At 33.5% G+C, this 22081-nt stretch overlaps 3 protein-coding genes across 3 annotated transcripts; 2 read left to right on the plus strand and 1 right to left on the minus strand.

Annotated features, from left to right (window-relative positions):
• The first annotated feature begins 6064 nt into the window (after window positions 1–6064).
• On the plus strand, window positions 6065–7449 carry LOC130799175 (glutathione S-transferase U9-like). The gene is made up of 2 exons (XM_057662273.1): window positions 6065–6516; window positions 6623–7449. Exons 1-2 carry the CDS (start codon window positions 6193–6195, stop codon window positions 6971–6973), a joined length of 675 nt encoding a protein of 224 aa, XP_057518256.1. The 5' UTR covers window positions 6065–6192; the 3' UTR covers window positions 6974–7449.
• A 576-nt stretch (window positions 7450–8025) lies between these two features.
• On the minus strand, window positions 8026–10556 carry LOC130799176 (60S ribosomal protein L34-like). Its single transcript, XM_057662274.1, has 4 exons — window positions 10392–10556; window positions 10221–10300; window positions 8462–8571; window positions 8026–8375 (listed from the first exon to the last, which is right to left on the minus strand). Exons 1-4 carry the CDS (start codon window positions 10468–10470, stop codon window positions 8282–8284), a joined length of 363 nt encoding a protein of 120 aa, XP_057518257.1. The 5' UTR covers window positions 10471–10556; the 3' UTR covers window positions 8026–8281.
• Window positions 10557–15914: 5358 nt separating this feature from the next.
• On the plus strand, window positions 15915–21240 carry LOC130799177 (uncharacterized). Its single transcript, XM_057662276.1, has 4 exons — window positions 15915–16399; window positions 17034–17349; window positions 19308–19467; window positions 20561–21240. Exons 1-4 carry the CDS (start codon window positions 16208–16210, stop codon window positions 21012–21014), a joined length of 1122 nt encoding a protein of 373 aa, XP_057518259.1. The 5' UTR covers window positions 15915–16207; the 3' UTR covers window positions 21015–21240.
• Window positions 21241–22081: the final 841 nt, after the last annotated feature.

Consider the following 22081-nt stretch of genomic DNA (forward strand, 5'->3'; position numbering starts at 1 on the left):
ATAAGCGTTGAAAGTGACCTATTAATAATATTGAGCTTTGAAAAGTCATAATCTTCGGCCTTTTATATTGGATCTGTTTGACTGGTTGTTGGGTAGTTAAATCAATTAGTATTATCGGCTGAAAACCAGCTATTATGAAAATGTTTGATAAAAATTATTTGCAAATTATTAGAGAAAAAATATGGCAAAAAGTGTGAAGTTAATAAAAAAAAGAGGTGTCCTTAGTAGTTTTTTATTTTGGCATAAAAATCAATGTTTCAGCTAGCTAACAAGTCATTTACTAAATATATTTTGATTATTTGACTATTAAAAAAGTCAAAAGCCAAAATTCAAATGAAAATCAAAAATCATTTATCAACAGATATATTATCCACTATTTATAAATGTATGATATGCCAAATAGCTCATCCAGAAACTTGTGCATTAACAAATCATCTATTTCGTTTTTTAATCAAGGATGAGCTCATCACACGAGTATATTCAACATCCACATAGGGTCGTTTCTGGGATAATTTGGAGGTGCAATCGTTTAGGACCCAAATCATAAAGGGACTGAAATTAAATTAATAGATTTATATATACAGAGCATTATGAAGCTTTGTAAACACCAAGAAGCAGAAGTTGATTTCAGCAAGGCATTGGAGTCAGATGGTGAATTATTAGGGCTGGCAAAAGCTGACCCGACCTGCTAACCTGATCTGAAACCGACCCGAAATTAGCGGGTTTGGGTTTAGATTTTTGACCCAATTAATTAAATGGGTCAACCCGACCTGATCTGTTTATTAAATGGGTTAGGTTCAGGTTGAATATTTAAACCCGAAAAAAACCTGTTTAACCCATTTATTAAATGGGTCAATCAGGTCAGGTCGACCCATATTTAACCCATTTATTAACCCATTTATTAACCCATTGAAAATTTTAAATAAAGTCATAATTCATAAAGATGATGACTAGAAATTTATTAACCCAAATAAAGTCATAACTGATATATCATAAAGACATAAACCCTAAAAATTTAACCCATTAAACCCATTGAAATTCTATGCGCCTCCTCTGTTCCTCTTCTCTCCTTTGTGCGACTGTGCGGCCTACACCTTCTCCTTCCTCTTTTCTCCTGCGGCTTCTTCTCTGTGCGACTGTGCGCCTTCTCCTTCATCTTCTCTGTGGCACCAAGGTAAGTATTATTTCTTTGTTGTCCGATTTTTCTGATTTTTTTGATCGATTTTTTCTGATTTGGATTGTGTTCGATTTTTTTGATTTTTTTGTGTTTGATTTTAATGTTCATTGCTGTTACTGCTATTTTCATTGTTCTTAATGCCATCTTTAATTCTTCATAATAATTTGGTTCGTGTTTGTGTTATTTAGGGTTCGAATTTTTGGTTTTGTGTTTGATTTTTTTGTGTTTGTGTTACTGCTATTTTTTGTGTTTGATTTTTTTGTGTTTGATTTTGTGTTATTTAGGGTTCATTGTTCTTAATCCTCATTAAATCTCAATTCTTTCTTCCTATTATTCTATACTTATTTTCTTTATTTACTCCATTTTTTGGTTTCCTGACCAATTTTTGCAAGATTCATATGTTTTGGCTTCATCGGTTTGATTTCTCATTTCAGGTAATTTTTTTTTTATTTTTTTTATTTTTATTTTACAACTTATTTTACAACATATATTGTATACTGTATAATCTTTTGAATGAAAGCTTTTGATAATCTTTTGTATAATCTTTTGAAGTTAAGTAATGTAAAGAGATAACAATATCTTATTTATGTATACTGTATTGTATTAATACTGTATTGAATGAAAGCTTTATTACTTATTTAAGAAGATTTTGCAAAATTTGTATACCATTGAATCTAAACTATTTGGGTCAAATGGGTCAAATGACCTGAAATATATGGGTTTAATGACCTGAAAAAAAAACAGGTTAAATGGGTCATTAGCAGGTTGACCCGACCTGCTACAGATCAGGTCGGGGTTTAAATGGGTCAGGTTCAGGTCAAGGGTCTATTGACCCATTTATATATGACCCGAACCTGAAAATGACCCAACCCGACCTATTTGACACCCCTATGAATTATAGTAACACCCCGCAGCTTGGTCTGCCGGTAACTACTCATGAAGACTATAGACTGCCCTACAAACCAACACAAGTTTTTCTAGCGCACTTTGACCTCATTAGTACGCACCTAGAAAACTTCTCATAAGGTCACCCATCCTAAGATTGCTCCCCACCAAACACACTTAATTGTAAAGTTCTTAGCAAATGGGCTTTCGTGAAACACAAAAACTTGAGTGAGACCGTCTCACTTGTGAGATGCGTCTTATTGGGCCGGCCCAAATGTATATAATTTTTACCAGTTTCACAAATTAAAATGTATTTCAAAAGTTAAGACCAATTTAAAAACTTAAAAGACTAATGTCAAGGAGTTGAAATTGACATTTTAAGTCATAAAATTTAATAGTTTTAAGACTTAAAAGGTCAATTTCAATATTAAAAAATCAATTTTAAGACTTAAAAGACCAATTGCAGGGCATTAAAATCTCATTTCAACTTTAATGTTTGCATTAAAATTGATATTAAAAACTTTGAAATTGACTTTTTAAGTCTTAAAATTGGATTTTTAAGTTTTGAAATTATTTTTTTAAGTCTTAAAATTAGTATGTCAAAATATTTTTTTAAATTATTGGGCTTGGACCAGTTGCATGGCTAAGACCGTCTCACAGAAGAGTAATTGTTCATGAAAAAAAATATGCACCTTATTGATATGAGTAATAATGATTAAAACGAGTGAGTTTAAGAGAATTGTAAGTACGAGAATGACCTTATATATACATAATATAAAAATATTTCAAACTTAATTTCTTTTCTTTTTTACTTCTTTCAATTTAAAAAAAAATAAATAAAAAATAAAATATATCAAACCTTTATTACCCTTTCTCCCTCTCTCATTGGAACCCAAAGGAAGAATTAGAGTCATGTTCTTCCTCTGATTTCTTCTTCGAATTCCTTCTTCCTCTGATTTCTTCCTTAAATTCCTTCTTCCTCTAATTCTTTCGCATTCTTCCTCTGAATCCTTGATTCTGATTTTTGCAAGAAGAACAACAATGGTCGTCGTCTTCTTTGTCTTCGACCTTCGAAGGAAAACACAACCCTAACACCGTCCTCTTCATCTAATTTCGAAGCTACAATGTCGTTATTCATCTGATTTCGCTCCTGATTCTTCAAGAAACGTAGTCCTTTGCTTGTTTTTGGAAGGTGACGAATTGAAGCCCATCAAAAGCAGTCGAAATTTCCCTTCCTTGACCCAGATTCTACCAAAATGGGGGAGGTTTGAGTGAGATTTGGCCCTGATTGATTAAACATCAAATCCAAGTCAGAAAATCAAGCTTTGAATTTGAATTCTCGTTTCTTGTTATTACAAACAGAAGGTAATCCTTCTTGATTTCTTTCCCTTATATAATCTTTCATTCATGTGTTAAACCCTAAATGTTGTTGAATTTTGGAATGTATATGAGTTAGTTAGATGAGTTATTAATTGGAAATTCATGGAAAATGTGTTATTAGTGAATGTTGAGTTAAGTTTGTCGAGTCTTGGGGGCTAATAAGAAAATATGAATTAAGGAAATTATGGTTTTGTTGAAGAGATGTTAGATATTGGTGAAAGAATTGAATAATTGGTGATCGTAATTAAAGTATGAGATTCCTTGGAAATCATTGATTTTACGAGGAATATTGGTTGTTTTAGTAAATGAACAAGGGGATATTCGTGAAGGATCATTAGATTCTTAGTGGTACACTGATCATGGATATCAATTAACAAATTGTGTTTAAATAATAAAAGAGGATGATGATTATTGAGAAACCTCTAGTAGAGTGTAAATAGTCCTAGATTCTAGGACTAAGGGATGAACTTTGTTGGTTTGCCTAGATTCTTTAATATGTGTAAAAACGAACTTATGACATGAGATGTAGCAACGCCAGAATAGAGTCATATTTAAACCTTGGTTGTAGAAGGAGATGTAATAACTTATATATTAGTACAGTAGCATCGGACGCCCTTTTGTGATATTGTGATTTTTATGCTTTAGGAGGCGACAACGTCGAAGAACCCTTCTAGTTGATAGCTGTGATCAAGATTCGACTCTTTGAAGAGACATCGTAGGTGAGTAGTAGCAATCCCTTAAAGAGTCTAATCAGACTACATTCTTGAAAATAAACTTTTTACTAAAGCTCTTTTGAGATTGGAAATTGTTGAGACAAATGTTGTTACAAATGCTTATGCTGATATTATGATATGGTCAATGGATCAGGCTTGCGAGCTGGTCATTGACGGAGTTGAGGAACATTGTTCCCTGCTCCCTGTTTGAAGCGAATTGTCATTGAGATATTGACTAGCTTCGCCCGAGAGTGACATAGCCTTAGAGCTATGGATGTTCCTCTCAACTAGACTCCCTGTGCGCACATAGATATAGGGAACTGATGTTGCTTTTAAACCTATGATATGATTTACTGTGTTTTGTTGTTTTGGATTGTTACTTCTCATTCAGTTTAATTTGACCTTCTTTTGTTTCAAATTTTTTTTAATTTGTTTACATATCCAAACCAGTCGGGAATGGTGGATTAGCGGAGTTGATTAGAGTTTCCAAGGATGTTATAATGAGCTGAGCGCGTTAGAGTTTTATAGTTTTGTACTAAGCTTTAGTAATATATATATATATATATATATATATATATATATATATATATATATATATATATATATATATATATATATATGTATATATATATATATAGGTATATATATATATATATATATATATATATATATATATATATATATATATATATATATGTATATATATATATATGTATATGTATATATATATGTATATATATATATATATATATATGTATATATATATATATGTATATATATATATATATATATATATATATATATATATATATATATATATATATATATATATATATATATATATACATATATATATATATATATATATATATATATATATATATATATATATATATATATATATATATATATATATACACATATATATATATATACACATATATATATATATATACACATATATATATATACACATATATATATATATATATATATATATATATATATATATATATATATATATATATATGTATGTATATGTGTGTGTGTATATACATATATATATATATATATATATATATATATATATATATATATATATTAGTCTAGACTGTACTGGTTATAATTGGACTTTTATAAAGACTTTTATGATAACTTTATGTATTAGATAGATGTTTGGATTGAGAATTAGCTGATTTAATGAACTAAAGACTCTTTGCGCAAGTTTTGGGATTGAAATTCGAGGTTCTTGGGAAGTAAACCCCGTGATGACCCTGTTTATTCAGTCAATGGTAAATCGGATTGTTACACAATCTCTATAGGACAAATACATGTTTTCTTATTGACTTCGCACTTGCTTGCAACTTATTACTCCCTAATACTTGATGCTTTTAATAAATAACTATACGTTTTGTTAGAATTTATAAAATAAGTCTGAATAATTCAAACAAAGAGGAAAGAGATAGCATACATACATACCCAAAGGAGGAGAAGAGATAATCATGTGTTTCAGACGATTTAAAATCGAAACTTTTGTCCATGTTGGTTTTTACATGATTGTGAATCCATTAAATTTAAATTCGAATCAACGTTGGGTTAGATTCCAAAATCGATTAACGTCAGATCATCGAGTTTATTTTGGTCACCTCTTTTTCTATCATACTTCACATGCCTTCAATTAATACTCAAAAGCCAGAAAGCCAGGATGACATATACCATGACTAAATCATCTTGTAATACTACCTAATTTTAGGTGTTATTAAAATTAAACCTAGGAGAAATTTCATTTCATTGGTTCCTCCAAGTATATACTGAATCTTCTCTTCAATTTGTAGCTTAAAAAATTATCAGGATCAATTTATTTAAATTTAATAGAACAAGTCAATGAGAATCAGCATTTGATGAGGCATATCCTTTCACATTTAGAAGTAATCTTTTTATTAATATCAAAAAATATAACAATTTGGTGCCTCATATTCAAACAAAAAGCACAATATAAACTAAAAATCACATCTTTTCAGTTGAGATCAGATCATCATGGAAGAGAAGATCAATGTAAGGTTGCATGGATCATGGGCAAGCATATACTCAAAAAGGGTAGAATATGCCCTTAAAGTTAAGGGTATACCTTATGAGTATATAGAAGAGGATCTTAAAGACAAGAGCCAAGCCTTGTTAGAGTATAACCCTGTTCATAAAAAAGTTCCTATTTTAGTACACAATGGAAAACCTCTTGCTGAATCCCTGGTCATTCTCGAGTACATCGACGAAGTTTGGCCAACTCACACGCCTAGGCTGTTGCCCGATGATCCTTATGATCGGGCAAGAGTCCTATTCTGGGCGAATTTACTCACTCACCAGGTATGTACTCATTTAGTATATTACAAGAGATGTTATATAATACTTTTGCTTCAATTACTCTCAGTTCCTTAACTTTTATTCTCTGGCTTCGTGTTGACATAATTAGCTGCCAGAAATCGCGAAGAAAGTATTTTTTTGCAGCGGAGAAGCACAAGAAGAAGCCCTAAAAGAAATGCATGAGAAATTGAGCTTAATAGAGCATGAAATGGTGGATCTCATTCCAAAAGATGTGTCATATATCAAAAAAGAGACATTAGGAATACTAGACCTTCAAATTGTCACTCTATTTGCTGCACATAAAGCTCAAGAAGAAGTGCTTGGAAAGGCGCTTATAGACCCTGAAAAACACAAATTGATATATAATTGGGTTAACGCTGTTAAGGAACTGCCTTTTATCAAAGAGACTATTCCTCCACATGAGACATTGGTGGCTGCTCTTAGAAATTGGTCTGCATAAGAGTTTTCGAGTTTTGAAGCTTGTTTTAATGGTGTGATCTTTGATATGTGAATTTAGTAAACTTATACTACTCTGTTCTTTGAGTGTGTTCAAAACCGGATACCAAGTCGACCTGTATATTTAAAAATGCAATCTGGTTTTGACTTGGATTAAACCGGGTACCTTATCCGGTTTGTGAAAATCGGACAAATTATCCAGATTTGAAAACTGATAAACCGGATCGGATATTTCGGATCGGGTTTAATGCACACCTCTGGTCAAAATACTCCTACGTAAATTACCAAATGTAGCGAATTTTGAGAAACGGGGAATATGTTTTGAAGTATGGATTGGGACATGTGTAGTTCAAAATAATTAATTTGTGGCACTATGAATTGTGATTTGTGGAGAGTAACATATGTATACATCATTTTGAGTGTTTTTTCTATGAATTCGTTTGTATTTGAGTGTTTATTTATGTATACAGGGTGTTTGGTGAATGGGATGTATACATATATACTTGGTGTGTTTGTGTGATGCTAAATACCCTGAGCTGCCACCATTTCGCCATTGAGCCTCTATCTCCACCACCACATAAACCGTGAATTCTTCAACTGCGCAGTCATCACCATCATCTCCTCCACTTATAAACTCCACGTAGTTAAGCACGGAACCAATCTTGCAACCGCTACCATCACCACTTTAACCGAACAAGTGTGAACATCATAAAACCGAATTTTAAAACAATGCAATACGAAAGTTTTAAGGTTATAAAAGCAACAGAAAATTAGAAGTGCATGGTAAATCGTTTGAAAGAAATCATTAGGAAAACTAAAAACCAAAACAGCATTTCTCGGAATCGAATGCTTTTGGTGGGTGGTGGTGCTTAGATTTGAGGCAAATGGCAATGGACAATGGTGGTGGGGAGCTGCAAAACATTGGGAAGGTTGGCTCGATATTCAGAGCTCAATTTTACAAGATAAAGAATCTTCCCATGCGTATCAATAATGAACGACTTGCCTTGGCATCGTGTCCTTTAGTGCAGAAAACATCATGAACAAAAAGTATCAAGATCATCGAATGAATAATGTTTTAAGGACCAAATCAAAACTAGTACCAAGCATGAGTTCTTTTGATCTATATTTAGAACAAGGGTCATCAACAGGAAAAACAAAAATGCTCATTCAAAAACCAAACAATCACCTCACAGTAGTAGTAAGCACAAGTACAAATCGTAAACAAGATTCTTCCTAAGTCGGTCATCTGCTCTTAGAAAACAAAATTTAATCTGATGACACTACGACCAAAAAACATGTTTTCACTGTCAATCTAGCTCCTTGAAGACTGCTTTTCCTTTGCCTTCTGAATCTTCAATACCTTCTTCACAATCTTCTGCTCTTCGATCAAGAAAGCACGGATGATTCTGAAAGGACAATAAGCACAAGTTTGCATCAGAACAGGAGACTTTAAATGACATCCGACATGCAAAACATGGATTTAGAAACAAACCTTTCACGAACAGCACTGCCAGATAGAACACCACCGTAAGGACGATTGACAGTGCGCCTGTTCCTTGGCAACCTGCTTCTTTTGTATTCAGTGGGCCTCAGATGAGGAATCTGTGTAAAAAATGCCAGAGATAGACCTAATCAGAGTATAACATAAACATGCACATATTATCAAATAAAACTAATGTTTTTTATTAGGACGACAAACACAAATTAAGTTTTTATTTGAATGCAACTAACTTCACTAATTTCACCTATAAGCAACAATATTTTAGGTGAAAAACTATTTTATTTTTCAATTTCCTTATATTTATAGCAGTAACTTTCACAGCTATTGTAGGTCAAATCTTCATATTTTTCATTTTGGATTATGTCATTATGATGGAGTCGTGTAAAATGAATGCTCCACTTTATTCGAGCGAAAAAGTAGATGGTATTAACAGTGAAGGGTCAGTGGAAACAAAACAAGAACAAAAACAACCCTAATCTACTACAGAGAGATAGAACAAAGCTAACAGCTACACCTTATAAATAATCACCACTCACCAGAAACTAGGAACACAAAGTAAGCCGAACCAAAAGACAAGAGTATAACCATGGGAGATTGTAAAGATATTCACTACCACTAACTTGTAACTGAGAAAGAAGCCTAAAGAAACGGAGTGTCATGAATCCCTTTTCAAGGCAAATAGAGGTAGATGTTATAAACAATGACGGACCAACAGAAACAAAACAAGAACAAAAGGAACCCCTCACTGTAGTAGAGAGATAGAACAAACTACAAAGCTAATACTACATTTCATAAATAATCATCACTCACCGAGTCACCAGAAACTAGGATCAAAATGTAAGCCAAACCAAAAGAGAACAGTATAACCAGGGGAGATTGACAGTTACTCACAACCACTAACTTGTAACTGAGAAAGAAGCCTAAAGTTATGTTTAAATTAGAAAATATATAAAAAAATATATATATAAAAAAAAAAAGTCCATTTCTCCTCCAACTCCCCCTTACCTACATCCCTTTCCACCCGCCTACGCTGCCATTGGCAACCGCACAAACTAATTCTCAGATAAGTAATGCAACAATGTGAAAATAAGAAAGGTGCAAAATAACTCTTGATGATAAGTTCCTAACTTACACCCATCAAGAAAAACCACAACTTTGCTCTAGACCAAAAAACACCGCTAGCCTCAAAATGCCTTTAATTTACCACTCTTGTCATACAGCCTATTCTATCTATTACAAAAAATAAAACAACATATATCCGTGGAAATTAACAAGTAAATAACTACATCAGTATTCCATACTAGCACAACTTCTCAATAACAATGAAAGATATCAAATTGATCCCACAATACCATCAAAAGATTAAAACCATCCACAAACCGCAGCAAAAAGCTAACAACCATACCATTCACAGCAATAGAGCATTGCTAAAAAAGCAAATCACCACTTACAATCCTTTCGTTTCCAAAGCAAATCACATACTTTATACTCAAAGAATCTATCATGAAATATTTTCAGAACAATGTACGAAACATTAATAGAATCATGAAAATCCATAACCAACATAAATAAATAACTGAATGCTTTCAATTTCACAAGCAATCACGTGAATTTCAAACAATATCTGAATCCGACCTAAAATTTACGGAACATTTACAAGGGTATCACTTGCTTTAAATTTAAACATCTAACATGAAATAATCAAAAAAGAAACGTATAAAGCATGAAAATAAAATCAATAAGAACATACTCCTTGGATCCTCTTTCCAGTAACAGGGCATTTGGGACCATTAGCTCTCTTCTTTGTGCTCTGGTAAATCAACTTTCCTCCTACATTAAATCAATAAAATTCCACCATTATAATCACAAAAAAAAAAACCAAAATCAAATCAAATCAATGGTTGATTTTAAAAGATTATACCTGGAGTTTTGACAATACGGTGTTGGTTGGATTTGGTGGCATAGCTAAGCCGTGTACGGTAGACCAGACGCTGCACCATTTTCGACCCTTCTGAGTTTTTGAGGTTTGATGGAATTACAGCACTACAAAGTTTTGAAGGATGGAGGAGGCCAATGGAAAACCCTATCTTGTCTCTTTTATTTTACTTACCCTAGATCTAACGGTACCCATGCGTTCTCGTTACACGGTCTAGATTGCGCCACGCTATCTTACTTTTCTTTTAATTCGGGTTTTAAGATTTTTTAATTTTCTTGTCTCTCTTAATTTTCCTGTGTTTGAAACCCATAAACATCACCAATTCTTGAATGACTAATGAGACATTGTGAAACTCTCTCAATTTGGTTGTATATTTAGTAGGTTAACGTTATAATATAATCAATTAGAAAAATGTACTAATTATAATATAAGATCGTCTCATAGTGAAACTATTTTTATTTTGCTAACCCATGATAAAATCATCTCTCTTTGGCTAATTCCATATACATTTAGTGTGTTTAAGAGTGATCATTTACAATTTTTTAGTGATCAATTAAAAAATATAATGATTATATAGTCCGTATTATGATGAATCAATTTCATACAAGACAAGATTAGGGATGGTCATGGGTCCAGGACCCTGTAAGACCCGCCCCGGACCCGCCCCTTTTATAAGGGTCTGGGTCTTAATTTTTGAGACCCGTCGGATCCGGGTCCGGGTCTGGATCCAAATTTTTTTGACGGGTCCGGGTCCGGGTCTTAAGATGAAGACCCGGACCCGGACCCGGACCCTAAACTTTTAAAATTTAAATTTTATATTTTTCACTGTAGGGCGCGTGGAACTGGGAAGTGGGAAGTGGGAGTGCCGACCGACTGCCTTCTCATTCTCAAATATCACAAAATCTTTGAAAACCCTAATTTTTTCTTGAGTCCTCGACTGCCTTCTCATTCTCATCATCATCTTCTCCAATCTCGAGTCCTCGACTTCTCCTGTGCGGCTGTGCGGTGCCTTCTCGAGTCGACTTCTCCTCTAAATCCCTAGTCCTCCGCGGCTCCGCCTTCTCGACTTCCCTAATCCTCCGCCTTCTCTACTTCTCCTCTAAATCCCTAATCCTCCGCCTTCTCGACTTCTCGACATCTGTCTAGTTTCTCTGGCCCTAGTCCTCCGCGGCTCCACCTCTGTGACATCACCATCGCCATCGCCAGGTATTCCATTTCTTTGATTTTGTTTAATTTTTCTTTAATTTATCTTTGTATTGTGTATTAATTTTCGCCAGATATTGTGTATGTTGTGGGATCTCAAGAATACTTATGAAGTTATGATTGTTAATTTTTTTGATTTATATGTAAGTTTTAGCTTTCTGTTTTGGATTGTATGCCCTCTGCCCTCACTGTAATTTATGCTGTGTGTATTAATTTATCTTTGTTTTGGAATGTATTGTTATGGTTTTGATATGAGATATTGTGTGTATGCCCTCAGCCCCTCTTATTGTTATGGTTATGGTTTTGATTTATTGTTATGGTTTTGATATGAAATATATTGATTGAATAGGTGTTTAAATTTAGATTTATAGTCGTATTCGTATAGATAATGGATGAAAATCAATCACAATGTACGTCCAAATCAGTTGCACAACCACAAAATGATTTTGGTATGGAGTCAAAAAATACATTGAATGTGGATGAAGAAGGGTTCATTAATGATAATGTTGATGGTATTCCAAGTTCTTGCACAAAAGATAAGGGAAGGAAAACAACCTCTGAGGCATGGAATTATTTTGTAAGAGAAGAAGTAAATGGTGTGACTAGAGCTGTTTGTAAGCATTGTGGTGTTAGTCTAGTAACTGGTGGTAGTAGTGGAACTTCTCATCTCTTGAAACACGCAAAGAAAGTTTGTTCAGGAAGACATTTGAATCTTGCACGTGGTCAAACAACTTTAAGAGTTAAGAAGGAATGTGATGGGTCAAGTTCTTTGGATTATAGTGGTAAAAGCAACCTTAAAGAGTTCGACCAAGAATTTTCGAGAAGGGAATTAGTTTCCATGGTTATTATGCACGAGTATCCATTGTCTATGGTGGATCATATTGGGTTTAGGAGGTTTGTTGAAAGCCTTAATTCCAATTTTAAGATGATTTCTAGGTCCACATTAAAGCGAGATATCATGAAGATGTTTAAAGAAGAAAAACTTTCTCTACATAAATTGCTCGATCATAATGAAAGTAGAATTGCAATCACTACTGATATGTGGACTGCAACCAACCAGAAGAAGGGTTACATGGTCATAACTTCGCATTTTATTGATAAACAATGGGTCTTACGAAATCGCACCTTAAGGTAAAATCTTACTTATTTACTCAGGTAATCATGTTACTTTTAATTTTATCATTTATCCTTTTAATTTTAATTCTATATAGGTTTTGCTATGTGCCTTGTCCTCACACCGGAGGTGTTATTGCAAAGGTAATGATGGATTGTTTGTCTCAATATTGTTTAGAAAATAAAATATCTGCTGTTGTTGTTGATAATGCCACTACTAATGATGCAATGATGAAGATTTTAATGAATAAGTTTGAGAAAAGGTCTTTGATGCTTGAGGGTGATCTTTTGCATTTACGTTGTAGTGCTCACATATTGAACCTAATAGTTCAAGATGGATTAGGGGTTATTAGTTCTGCGATTGAAAAAGTTCGTGATTGTGTGTCTTTTTGGATGTCAACTCCTAAAAGAATTGAAAAATTTGAGGAGGCTTGTCGTTTTTTGGACTTAGTTAACATTAAAAAACCTAGTCTTGATTGTAAAACAAGATGGAATTCAACCTACTTGATGCTTAAAAGTGTTTTGCCGTTTCAAGATGTGTTTTCAAGGTTAAAGCGAGTGAATAAAAAGATGAATTTTGTTGTTCCTAGTGATAAGGATTGGGAATTAGCTGAGCTTGTTTGTGATAAGTTAGAAATTTTTTACACTACAACTAATGTTTTTTCTGGAAGAAAGTTTATCACTATCAATCTTTTTTTCCGAAGGGTTTGTGAGATTAAGCTTGCTATGGGTAGGTGGTTACAAAGTGATGTTGAAATTATTAGATTAATGACAGAAAATATGCTTGAAAAATTTGACAAGTATTGGGAAAATATGTGTGAACTTTTGGCTATTGCTACTATCTTAGACCCGAGAAATAAAATGGATTGTGTGGAGTTTTATTTTAGGAAGTTTTTTGATGTTAATGAGGTTGATATGCAATTAGCAAGAGTTCGTAGGTGTCTTGATAATTTGGTTGTGGAATATCAAAGGAAAAGTGATATTGTGAAAAATGTGAATGATGTTGGGCAAAGTAGGAAACGACCTGCACCAAGTTCTATAGACAGTGCACAAGATGAATTTGCTCAATCTAAGAGAACTAAGGTTAGAAAGGTGAATAGGTGTGAATTGGATTTTTATTTAGAAGAAGAACCATTATCGGATGATGAGGATTTGGATATCCTTTATTGGTGGAAAGTAAATACGAAGTATCCGACTTTGCAAAAGATTGCGAAAGATATTCTTGCCATTCCTGTTTCTTCCGTTGCTTCAGAAAGTGCTTTTAGTACCGGAGGAAGAGTTATTAGCCCTCATCGTTCAAGACTTCATTCACAAACTGTGGAAGCATTAATGTGTTTACAAAATTGGATGATGGAAGACATAAAAGGTAAAAGTCTAACTTTTACTGATTTAGTATTGGTTTTGTTTTTGGTTGGTTATCTTATTTTGTTTTTGTTTTTAAAATCTTTTTCTAAGGTTCTTCGAAAGATGCTTATGCTTGCTCCACAGTAATTGATGATTCGGATGTTGATGAAGAACAACAAATAGATGCGATTCAACTAGTACGCTTTAACTTTAATGGATTTGTTTTTATTTACTTTTTCTTTATTGAAAAACTAACTTATACTTGTTTGATATTTCCTTTAGGATCTTGATGAAGTTGAAGAAGATTGATCAAAATTTATTGTAATTTTTAATGTTATGAAATATACACTGTTTCTCATTTAGTCTTTCATATTTGATTTTTAATCATGTATTTAGACAAGACTTGTAATACGTTTTAGTATTTATTTTGTATTTGAATTTCATGCACTCGAACAAGTATTTATAATACGATGATAAGTTGCTTACAAAAATACAAAAAAACTCGAAAAAGGTTCAATTTTGACAAATCAAAGATGCTTTGTATAAGACCCATTAAGGACCCATTAAGGACCCTAGACCCTGTCAGACCCGTAGGGTCCGGATCCGGATCTGAAAATTTTGGACCCTTAGGGTCCGGATCCGGGTCTGGATCCCAAAAAAAAAATAGGGTCCGGGTCCGGGTCTGGCCAGACCCGCTCCAGACCCGCCCCATGACCATCCCTAGACAAGATATAATAAGATAACTCAATTCAAAATTATTAAAATGAAAGAATTATGCTTTTAAAGCATTTGGGCTATTAATCAAAAATACAATTACGTTTGGGCCAAGACCCGTAGGTTTATTTGAGCCATGGCTTGAATACAAATCAACAAGTCGTTTTTTGACTTTGAAATAGATATTTTAAGTCTTAAATTTGACAACTTTAAAATCAAAGAGTAGATAATTTGAATTATTGATGAAGGAATATTAAAACTTGGAGTATAGAGTTTAAGCCTTGGAGTAGGGATACTAAGAATTAAATTTGACAACTTTAAAATCAAGGAGTACACAATTTAAGCCCTTGGTGAAGAAATGTTAAGGCTTTGAGTATAAACTTTAAGCCTTAAAGTAAAGAATTTAAGTCTCAATAATAGTTAGTCAAAAAATAAATTTAAGCCTTGGAGAAGAAAGGTCAAAACTAAAAGTATGGGTTTTAATTTTTAAGGAATGAATTGAGCATTAAGTCTTGAAATTGGTGTTTTAAGGCTAAGATTGATATGAAAAATATCATTTTTATGGGTTGTGCTTAAGGGCGCACTAATGTGACAATCTCATTAGAAAATTTGTAACAATAATTCATAAATGAGCACGGTCTCACGGTGAGATCATCTTAATTGGACTGGCTCAATATATATTTTTGTCTTAAAATCATTACTTATAACGTTAAAGTCATCCCTTATATATTAAATATAACCATTTTTTACAGTCTAAGAGTGGTTACTCATAACCTTAAAACGATTACTTATGATCTTAAAGTAAACAGTTGAAGAAATGGACTATTATATAGACCTGTCTAAAAGTGATTACTCATAACTTAAGACGACCTAGATTTGTAAATATAAATATTTAGGCAACTTTCGACCATGGCCCAAAGTCATTTGTTGTTGCATTTAGCTATAAGTCTATGACCTATAAGCAAATTCATGTGCGTTCGTCAAAGACTGACTACATTATGACTTTATTTGGCCCGTGTTTAATTGTTTTATAAATGTTTGCATACAGTAAAACCCATTTCATAACTAAATTGGTTCGAAGAAACCTATTATTAAAATGTTTTCAAAATACAAACTCAAATCTACAATTTACAAATTAAGTTCAAGTCAATGAGCGAAATATAGCCTAATACATCCAATAGGATGATAATAAGTTTGGCAGGAAAAAGCTCCCGACCACCGTAGAAAAAACAAGATGAACTTAATTTGCGAAATTGTCAAATTTATGTGCACAAATAATGGGAGGCAAAGAACGGTCAGAAGTCAGACTCGTCGACCAGAATTATTGAATAAATATCTCTCATTTCATCTAACTGACGCTGATCTGCCAGAGTAACTTACAAACCCTAATCCCCAAATCCTTTTATTTGCTTTATAGTTCATCAATCATGGCATTTCCTGCAACAATTCGATTATCTTCTGCAAAATTCCCATCTCAATTTCAACTGCTTTCATTTGAACCATCAAAACCCTATTTATATAAAAAGTCTCTAACTTTTAAGCGTTTTAGAGTAAATGCTTCAACCTCAATTGGTTCTTCCAGTGTCACTGTTGCTGATAAACCATCTACTATAAAAAAGGTAATTTTTGTTTCTGGGAAACCTTTTTTTGCAGTTAAATTGATAAAATTATGCTATATATTTGTTCATTTCATGATTGCTGTTGATTTTTTTTTGTGGGTTTTTGTGGATTCAATTTATAAGTTTTTGATTTTTAAGTTGTTGAAACTTTTGAATAAGTAAATTCGTTAAATGGGTTAACTTGAAGTATACTAGAAATTTCAATGATAGAACTGCAATGATCTATATGTGGTAACTTGTAGCACTTTCGGTCCGTTTGGTTAGTGGTACTAGTGGTAATGGAAATAATTTATGGTGTAAAATTTCATTAAAAATTTCATATCATTCCCATGGTAATGAAACTTTGATCACAAGTTTTTTTTTACAAATTTCCATTACCATCTAATACCATTTGTGCCAATGGTAATTCATTGGAATGAATTTTATGAAGGATAATGCATTGGAATGAATTTTGCGAAGAAAATGAGATGATTGAAATTGGACAACCATGACCATCAAGCTAACCAAGAGATTTTTCAACCAAAATTAAACTAATTTTTCATTTTCATTACCATTGTTTATTACCACCTACCAAGTGAGCCATTTGAGTTTTGGCTCTTCATCTCACTAACTTTTTTGATATATGAAATTTCAGAATGATTATTGGCAATGGAAATTCAATGACAAGTCCATTAGTATATATTTGGAGGAACATGCAAAAGAGGGTTCTCAGCCTAGTAAAAATATGCTTATGATACCCACAATTTCTGATGTTAGCACAGTGGAAGAATGGAGTTTGGTAGCTTCAGACATTTTGCAAAGAGATGGTAATGAATATTTGAAGGCCACACTTGTTGACTGGCCGGGTTTGGGAAACTCAGATCGGCCGAAATTGGATTATACTGCAGATGTTATGGAGAAGTTCATGGTTGACCTGATCAATTCCCCTGCTAGTCCTGTGTCTAAATCTGGTATGATCAAATTATTATCATTTCACATGAAGAAATGTCTGATAATGATTGATTGCAAGTTAAATATGCCGAATAATATGTGGGTTTCTTTTCTTGTGATATAAAAGTATTATACATCTGTTGTGTGATGTGCTATTTGCTGTTGTAAATGAACATTTATACCAAAAATGTGAGAGTTTGATCCAAATAAACCAAAAAAAAAAAAAAACAGAAAATACAAAACAATGAAGTAACACACCAAATTTGAGAGGTGGAGAAAATCCTAATATCAATGTGATATTAGACTATAAAACTTCATCCTTAACAATTGAGTGAATGAATATTATTGCTTCTTAGAGTATTGATTACAATCTTTAATCTACTCGAACCCCTTAGAATTGTTCAAGATGAGAGAAGAGAACAAAACCCCAAAAAAAACCTCTCACTAAAACCCTAAGGATTTGATTGTGGCTCTCAACTCAATTCCCAATTGCCATACAACAAATGTTCTTACATTCTACATGTACAAGGATATACAATTGCTTTATATAGGCTTTGGAACCAGAAGAGAAGATATAAGGGTGCCCACGAACTAAAATGAAACTGTCGCTTAAAACAGAATATCCCGAACATGGTCGAGCGGGGGTCTAGCGAGAGATCAGAATGTAGACAGAAGCTTTTGATTTCTTGCTCGACCAGTCGAGCATCATAGCCTAGGTCGAGCCAGGTTTGAGCGAGCAGCAGGTGCATCACAGACCGTCTGATTTCATACTCCATTCATTCACAAACCATAACCTCAAACATCCAAGCAACATATACACATTCTACGCACCCATTGGGCTTTATTGAGTCACCATATCTAACAAAAAATGTCATTGTCCTTGGGTTGCACTTAGCTATCTCTTTGGAAGCTTTGTTCTTCTGTCCTAATTTAGCGTTTAGGAGAGACTTACTTTTGTTGGAGTGTTTCGAAACACGAGTTCTCGCAGTAAAAATGAAGATTGGAGAGTTCAAGTCAATTAATTCATACTGTTTCTGATTCTGCGATTTGTCGTTTTGGTGGCATTGCTGAGCGGTTAAATATGACGAACTCATTTGAGTACTCAAGTGACCGGAGGATTCATGCTATTTATCATCTCACCTCCATTATTGTACACAGATGACATCTTCGTCTTGCTTAGGTTTTGGTCTCCTCCTTTTGCTCTGATATTATATCTTGATTGCTTGTGTTGTTTCTTCGATTGCTTCCTAGTGATCGTTCTTCCAGTTGCTCATCCTTGATTTGCCTTTAATTAGTTCTGGTTTTTGTAATTTAGAGTTTCATGAGTTCTCCTTAGGGACAGATCTGAATTTGGACATTACATTGGCTAGTTTTGAATACGAGAAAGCCATGTGTTTTTTGCTAAGAGCTTGGAAATCTTGTTTGCGATATTAAAGTTTTCTTGCTCCGATCAATACCTCATTGGCGTAGATTCTCGTTATTTTTTGTTCTGTGTTTCTGTTTGCCTTTTATCCTTGGTTTCTGTGGGCTTTAGTGAATTTGGCTAATTTTGGTTTGAGCTTGTGCAGATATTCCTAATCAATCACCGTGATTTATAAATCACCACAAAAAAAAAAAAAAAAACAAAAGAAAACATATACCAATAAAGTAAACAAAATAAAAAAAGATAAATTAAGGCTGATTTGCCAATATTACAAATAACCGTTTTTTATTTAGACTAGCTCAAGCTTCTGATCTATATAGACCTTGATCGATGTTTGATAGAATAACCGTTAGTTCTTAATGTCAGTGGCTTTTAATTGGTTTTCTTGGTACAAATTATTGGCTATTTTTCTTTCTCCCTCGTTCTGCCTTGTAGCTGGTTCCTCTCTTGTTTTGTAAGTGTCAGCTTATAGTTTCTATCTGTTATTCTTTCTATTTGTATCAAATTTGCAGAATAACTTAGCTTGGTTTTTTGCCGTCTTTTTTGGCAACACAGGTAATGATTTGGTTGTTGTTGGGGGTGGGCATGCTGCCACTCTAGCAGTTCTCGCTGCAATGAAAGGATTAGTGAAGCCAGCCGCTATCGTAGCTGTAGCTCCTACTTGGGCAGGTCCTCTTCCTATTGTTTTTGGACGCGATTCCAATATGGAGAGCAGGTATAGGGTTCTGTTCAGTTCAACTTCTGCTTTTTAACGTGTATAGAAGATTTTATCAATCAATCAGGAAAACAAACATTGAATGAGAAAATCATTTGATCAAAATTTCTGATCACATGTTCGTTTCACATTGGAATATGTTGAATCACCTTATCATAGAATAATTGTTCTCTAAACTAATATTGAATCTTCTGCCTACCGTTTCTAATTTAAAATTCTAAGTTTAAGGAAAAGCCAACTCCGCTCCCTTACTTTTTTTCTCTTACCCGCAACTACATATCCACTCTGGTCTCTGGATAGCTTTTCTGACTCACTTTCCTTCCCTATCCACGCCATAATTCGGTCTTCTTTACTTTTCTACTTGATCTCACTTCTTCCTCATTCCCTCACCGCTGAGGGATTTTCGAGCCCAAGGGCGAAGCAAAAATTGATAAGTTTTTTGAAGGCCCTGCGCATTTTCAAAAGTTATGATATATTCTAACAGTTTTGTATTTTAAACACTTAACATATACTACTTAATTTAATATTGAGATTTGAGACCTCTAAGTTTTTGGGGCACTATACGGTCAAACATGTTGAACATGCTCAGAACCCCTCTAATCAAGCCTATGTTTTCTTGATCTTGATGACATCTACTTGGCAATTAGTAAACTCAAGGGTACCTTACTCTTTCATCTTCTGTCTAATAATTTCACATTTCTTTTTCTTATCAAACTGATTAAGGTTTCAAGATGTCATCCTCATGCTTTGAAGCTCTATTACTTCTAAACTTATCGCTGAATAAACCTGCTCCATGTCGAAGATTTTCACATTCAAACTGTTTTTTTCCGAATAAATATAGAATTACTAAAAAGACAAACTTCTTCGGTGTTTGTTGTTGCTACGTGATTACAATAATAAGGGAACTCCATTTACCTGAATAAAGAATTAGCTAGTTGTAGTATGTAAAGCAACATAAGAGAGACAACTCTTCTGTTAGTAGAGACAACGATTTAATGGTGTAGCCTGCAAGGCTGCAATCGTTTTTCGTTAATCTCTTTTCTCATCCAAAAGTTTCGACTTGAATCCTTATTTTTTGCTTGTATTGCGACAGGTATGGGTTTCTGAGGGGAACCTTAAGAGCCCCAGCGTTAGGTTGGATGATGTACAATGTTTTGGTCAGCAATGAAAAAGCAATTGAATCGCAGTATAAGTCGCATGTTTATGCCGATGCTGAAAATGTGACCCCGGAAATTGTGCAGAGCAGGTACGCCTTAACAAAGAAGGAAGGAGCTCGATATGTACCCGCAGCTTTCTTGACGGGTCTTTTAGACCCGGTTAAATCTCGAGACGAGTTTCTTGATAGTTTCGCACCTTTGGAGGGGAACATTCCTGTTCTAGTAGTCTCAACTTTGGGTGCCCCCAAGAGATCAAAAGCCGAGATGGAAGCCCTCCGAGGGGCTAAAGGAGTCTCCAAATTTGTCGAAGTACCTGGTGCTCTTTTGCCTCAGGAAGAGTACCCACCGGCCGTTGCGGAGGAAATTCACAAATTCTTACAAGAGATTTAGAACTTGAAATAGTACTAATATTAAACCAGGTATTTTTATGGATTGATGGTTGGTGGTTTATATGTATCGTTTTAACCACATTCCAAAAATAAACCTTGATATCAACAACAGCATATAACTTCTATATTGAGTATGTATGAACTTTCCCCAATAGTGTATTGTTAATTATACTTGTTCCATGTACAATTGATTTAGGTAATGAAACAAAAGCTGTTTAAATGCGGAATTTTGTTGTGAAGTAATATTCCCATTGTAATATTTCTAAGTATATATGGCTAATACTTATTAGTAGTATGATGAGTACTATATAGCTAGCTTAAAAGCTAGTAAAAAAGATTAATATTTTCAGCTAGTCAAATAAGCAAATTAAAAAAGATAACAGTCAATCGTCATTTGCCAAATAACCTAATATCTGTGCGGGTAGACGTAGGAGGGTGAGTGGCTGAGTGCTCTAGTAGATGAAGTTGAATGCCGGTAAAAACACATAAGGTTACTAACATAGAGGATGCCACTCGACAAAGCTCTTGCAATGCTCAAGTTACATGATGAAGAGAGAGAATTTGAATAAAATAAATCTAAAGTGAAGATATGATTGATAATGTGAATGTAAGATATGATTGATAATGACTATTTGTAAAAACTACTCGCTCTGTCCTCATGGGATTGCATTAAAAGTGATATCATCATCATGTTCAACGTATTCCGCTTATAAAAAACTATGATCAGAGTTTGAGGAGAAGAGGAAGGCGACAACTCATACCCATAAAGTAAAGTGGGCAAGAGTCTCTCGACTCGAAAAAAAATACACAAATGAATCTTCAGGAAAAAAAAACTAATAGTCAAATAAATAAATAAATAAATAAATAAAATACATATAAATAAATAAAAATATCTAGGTAAAGACGAATAAAAGAATACTAAGTCAAGAAAATTAGGGAAATTTTTGAGTGGAATGGAGAGTTGAAATTTGTTGCTGATTAGGCCCAATAAAAATCATAATGAGCAATGAGCAGAAAGATTAAAAAAATAAAATAAATAAACAATTTAATTCCGAATATAAGATTCGG

The sequence above is a fragment of the Amaranthus tricolor genome, chromosome 14 (genome assembly GCF_026212465.1).
Source record: "Amaranthus tricolor cultivar Red isolate AtriRed21 chromosome 14, ASM2621246v1, whole genome shotgun sequence".
Lineage (NCBI taxonomy): Eukaryota > Viridiplantae > Streptophyta > Magnoliopsida > Caryophyllales > Amaranthaceae > Amaranthus > Amaranthus tricolor.

What these genes read in the sequence shown, in the direction of transcription:
- LOC130799177 (XM_057662276.1), top strand. Translation starts at nt 16,208, where the DNA reads ATGGCATTTCCTGCAACAATTCGATTATCTTCTGCAAAATTCCCATCT. An exon ending in AACCATCTACTATAAAAAAG is followed by an intron (nt 16,400 to 17,033) that starts GTAATTTTTGTT and finishes ATGAAATTTCAG; the next exon opens with AATGATTATTGGCAATGGAA. An exon ending in GATTCCAATATGGAGAGCAG is followed by an intron (nt 19,468 to 20,560) that starts GTATAGGGTTCT and finishes GTATTGCGACAG; the next exon opens with GTATGGGTTTCTGAGGGGAA.
- LOC130799176 (XM_057662274.1), bottom strand. Translation starts at nt 10,470, where the DNA reads ATGGTGCAGCGTCTGGTCTACCGTACACGGCTTAGCTATGCCACCAAA. An exon ending in CCGTATTGTCAAAACTCCAG is followed by an intron (nt 10,301 to 10,391) that starts GTATAATCTTTT and finishes GATTTAATGTAG; the next exon opens with GAGGAAAGTTGATTTACCAG. An exon ending in CTGGAAAGAGGATCCAAGGA is followed by an intron (nt 8,572 to 10,220) that starts GTATGTTCTTAT and finishes TTTTTTACACAG; the next exon opens with ATTCCTCATCTGAGGCCCAC.
- LOC130799175 (XM_057662273.1), top strand. Translation starts at nt 6,193, where the DNA reads ATGGAAGAGAAGATCAATGTAAGGTTGCATGGATCATGGGCAAGCATA. An exon ending in CGAATTTACTCACTCACCAG is followed by an intron (nt 6,517 to 6,622) that starts GTATGTACTCAT and finishes TGACATAATTAG; the next exon opens with CTGCCAGAAATCGCGAAGAA.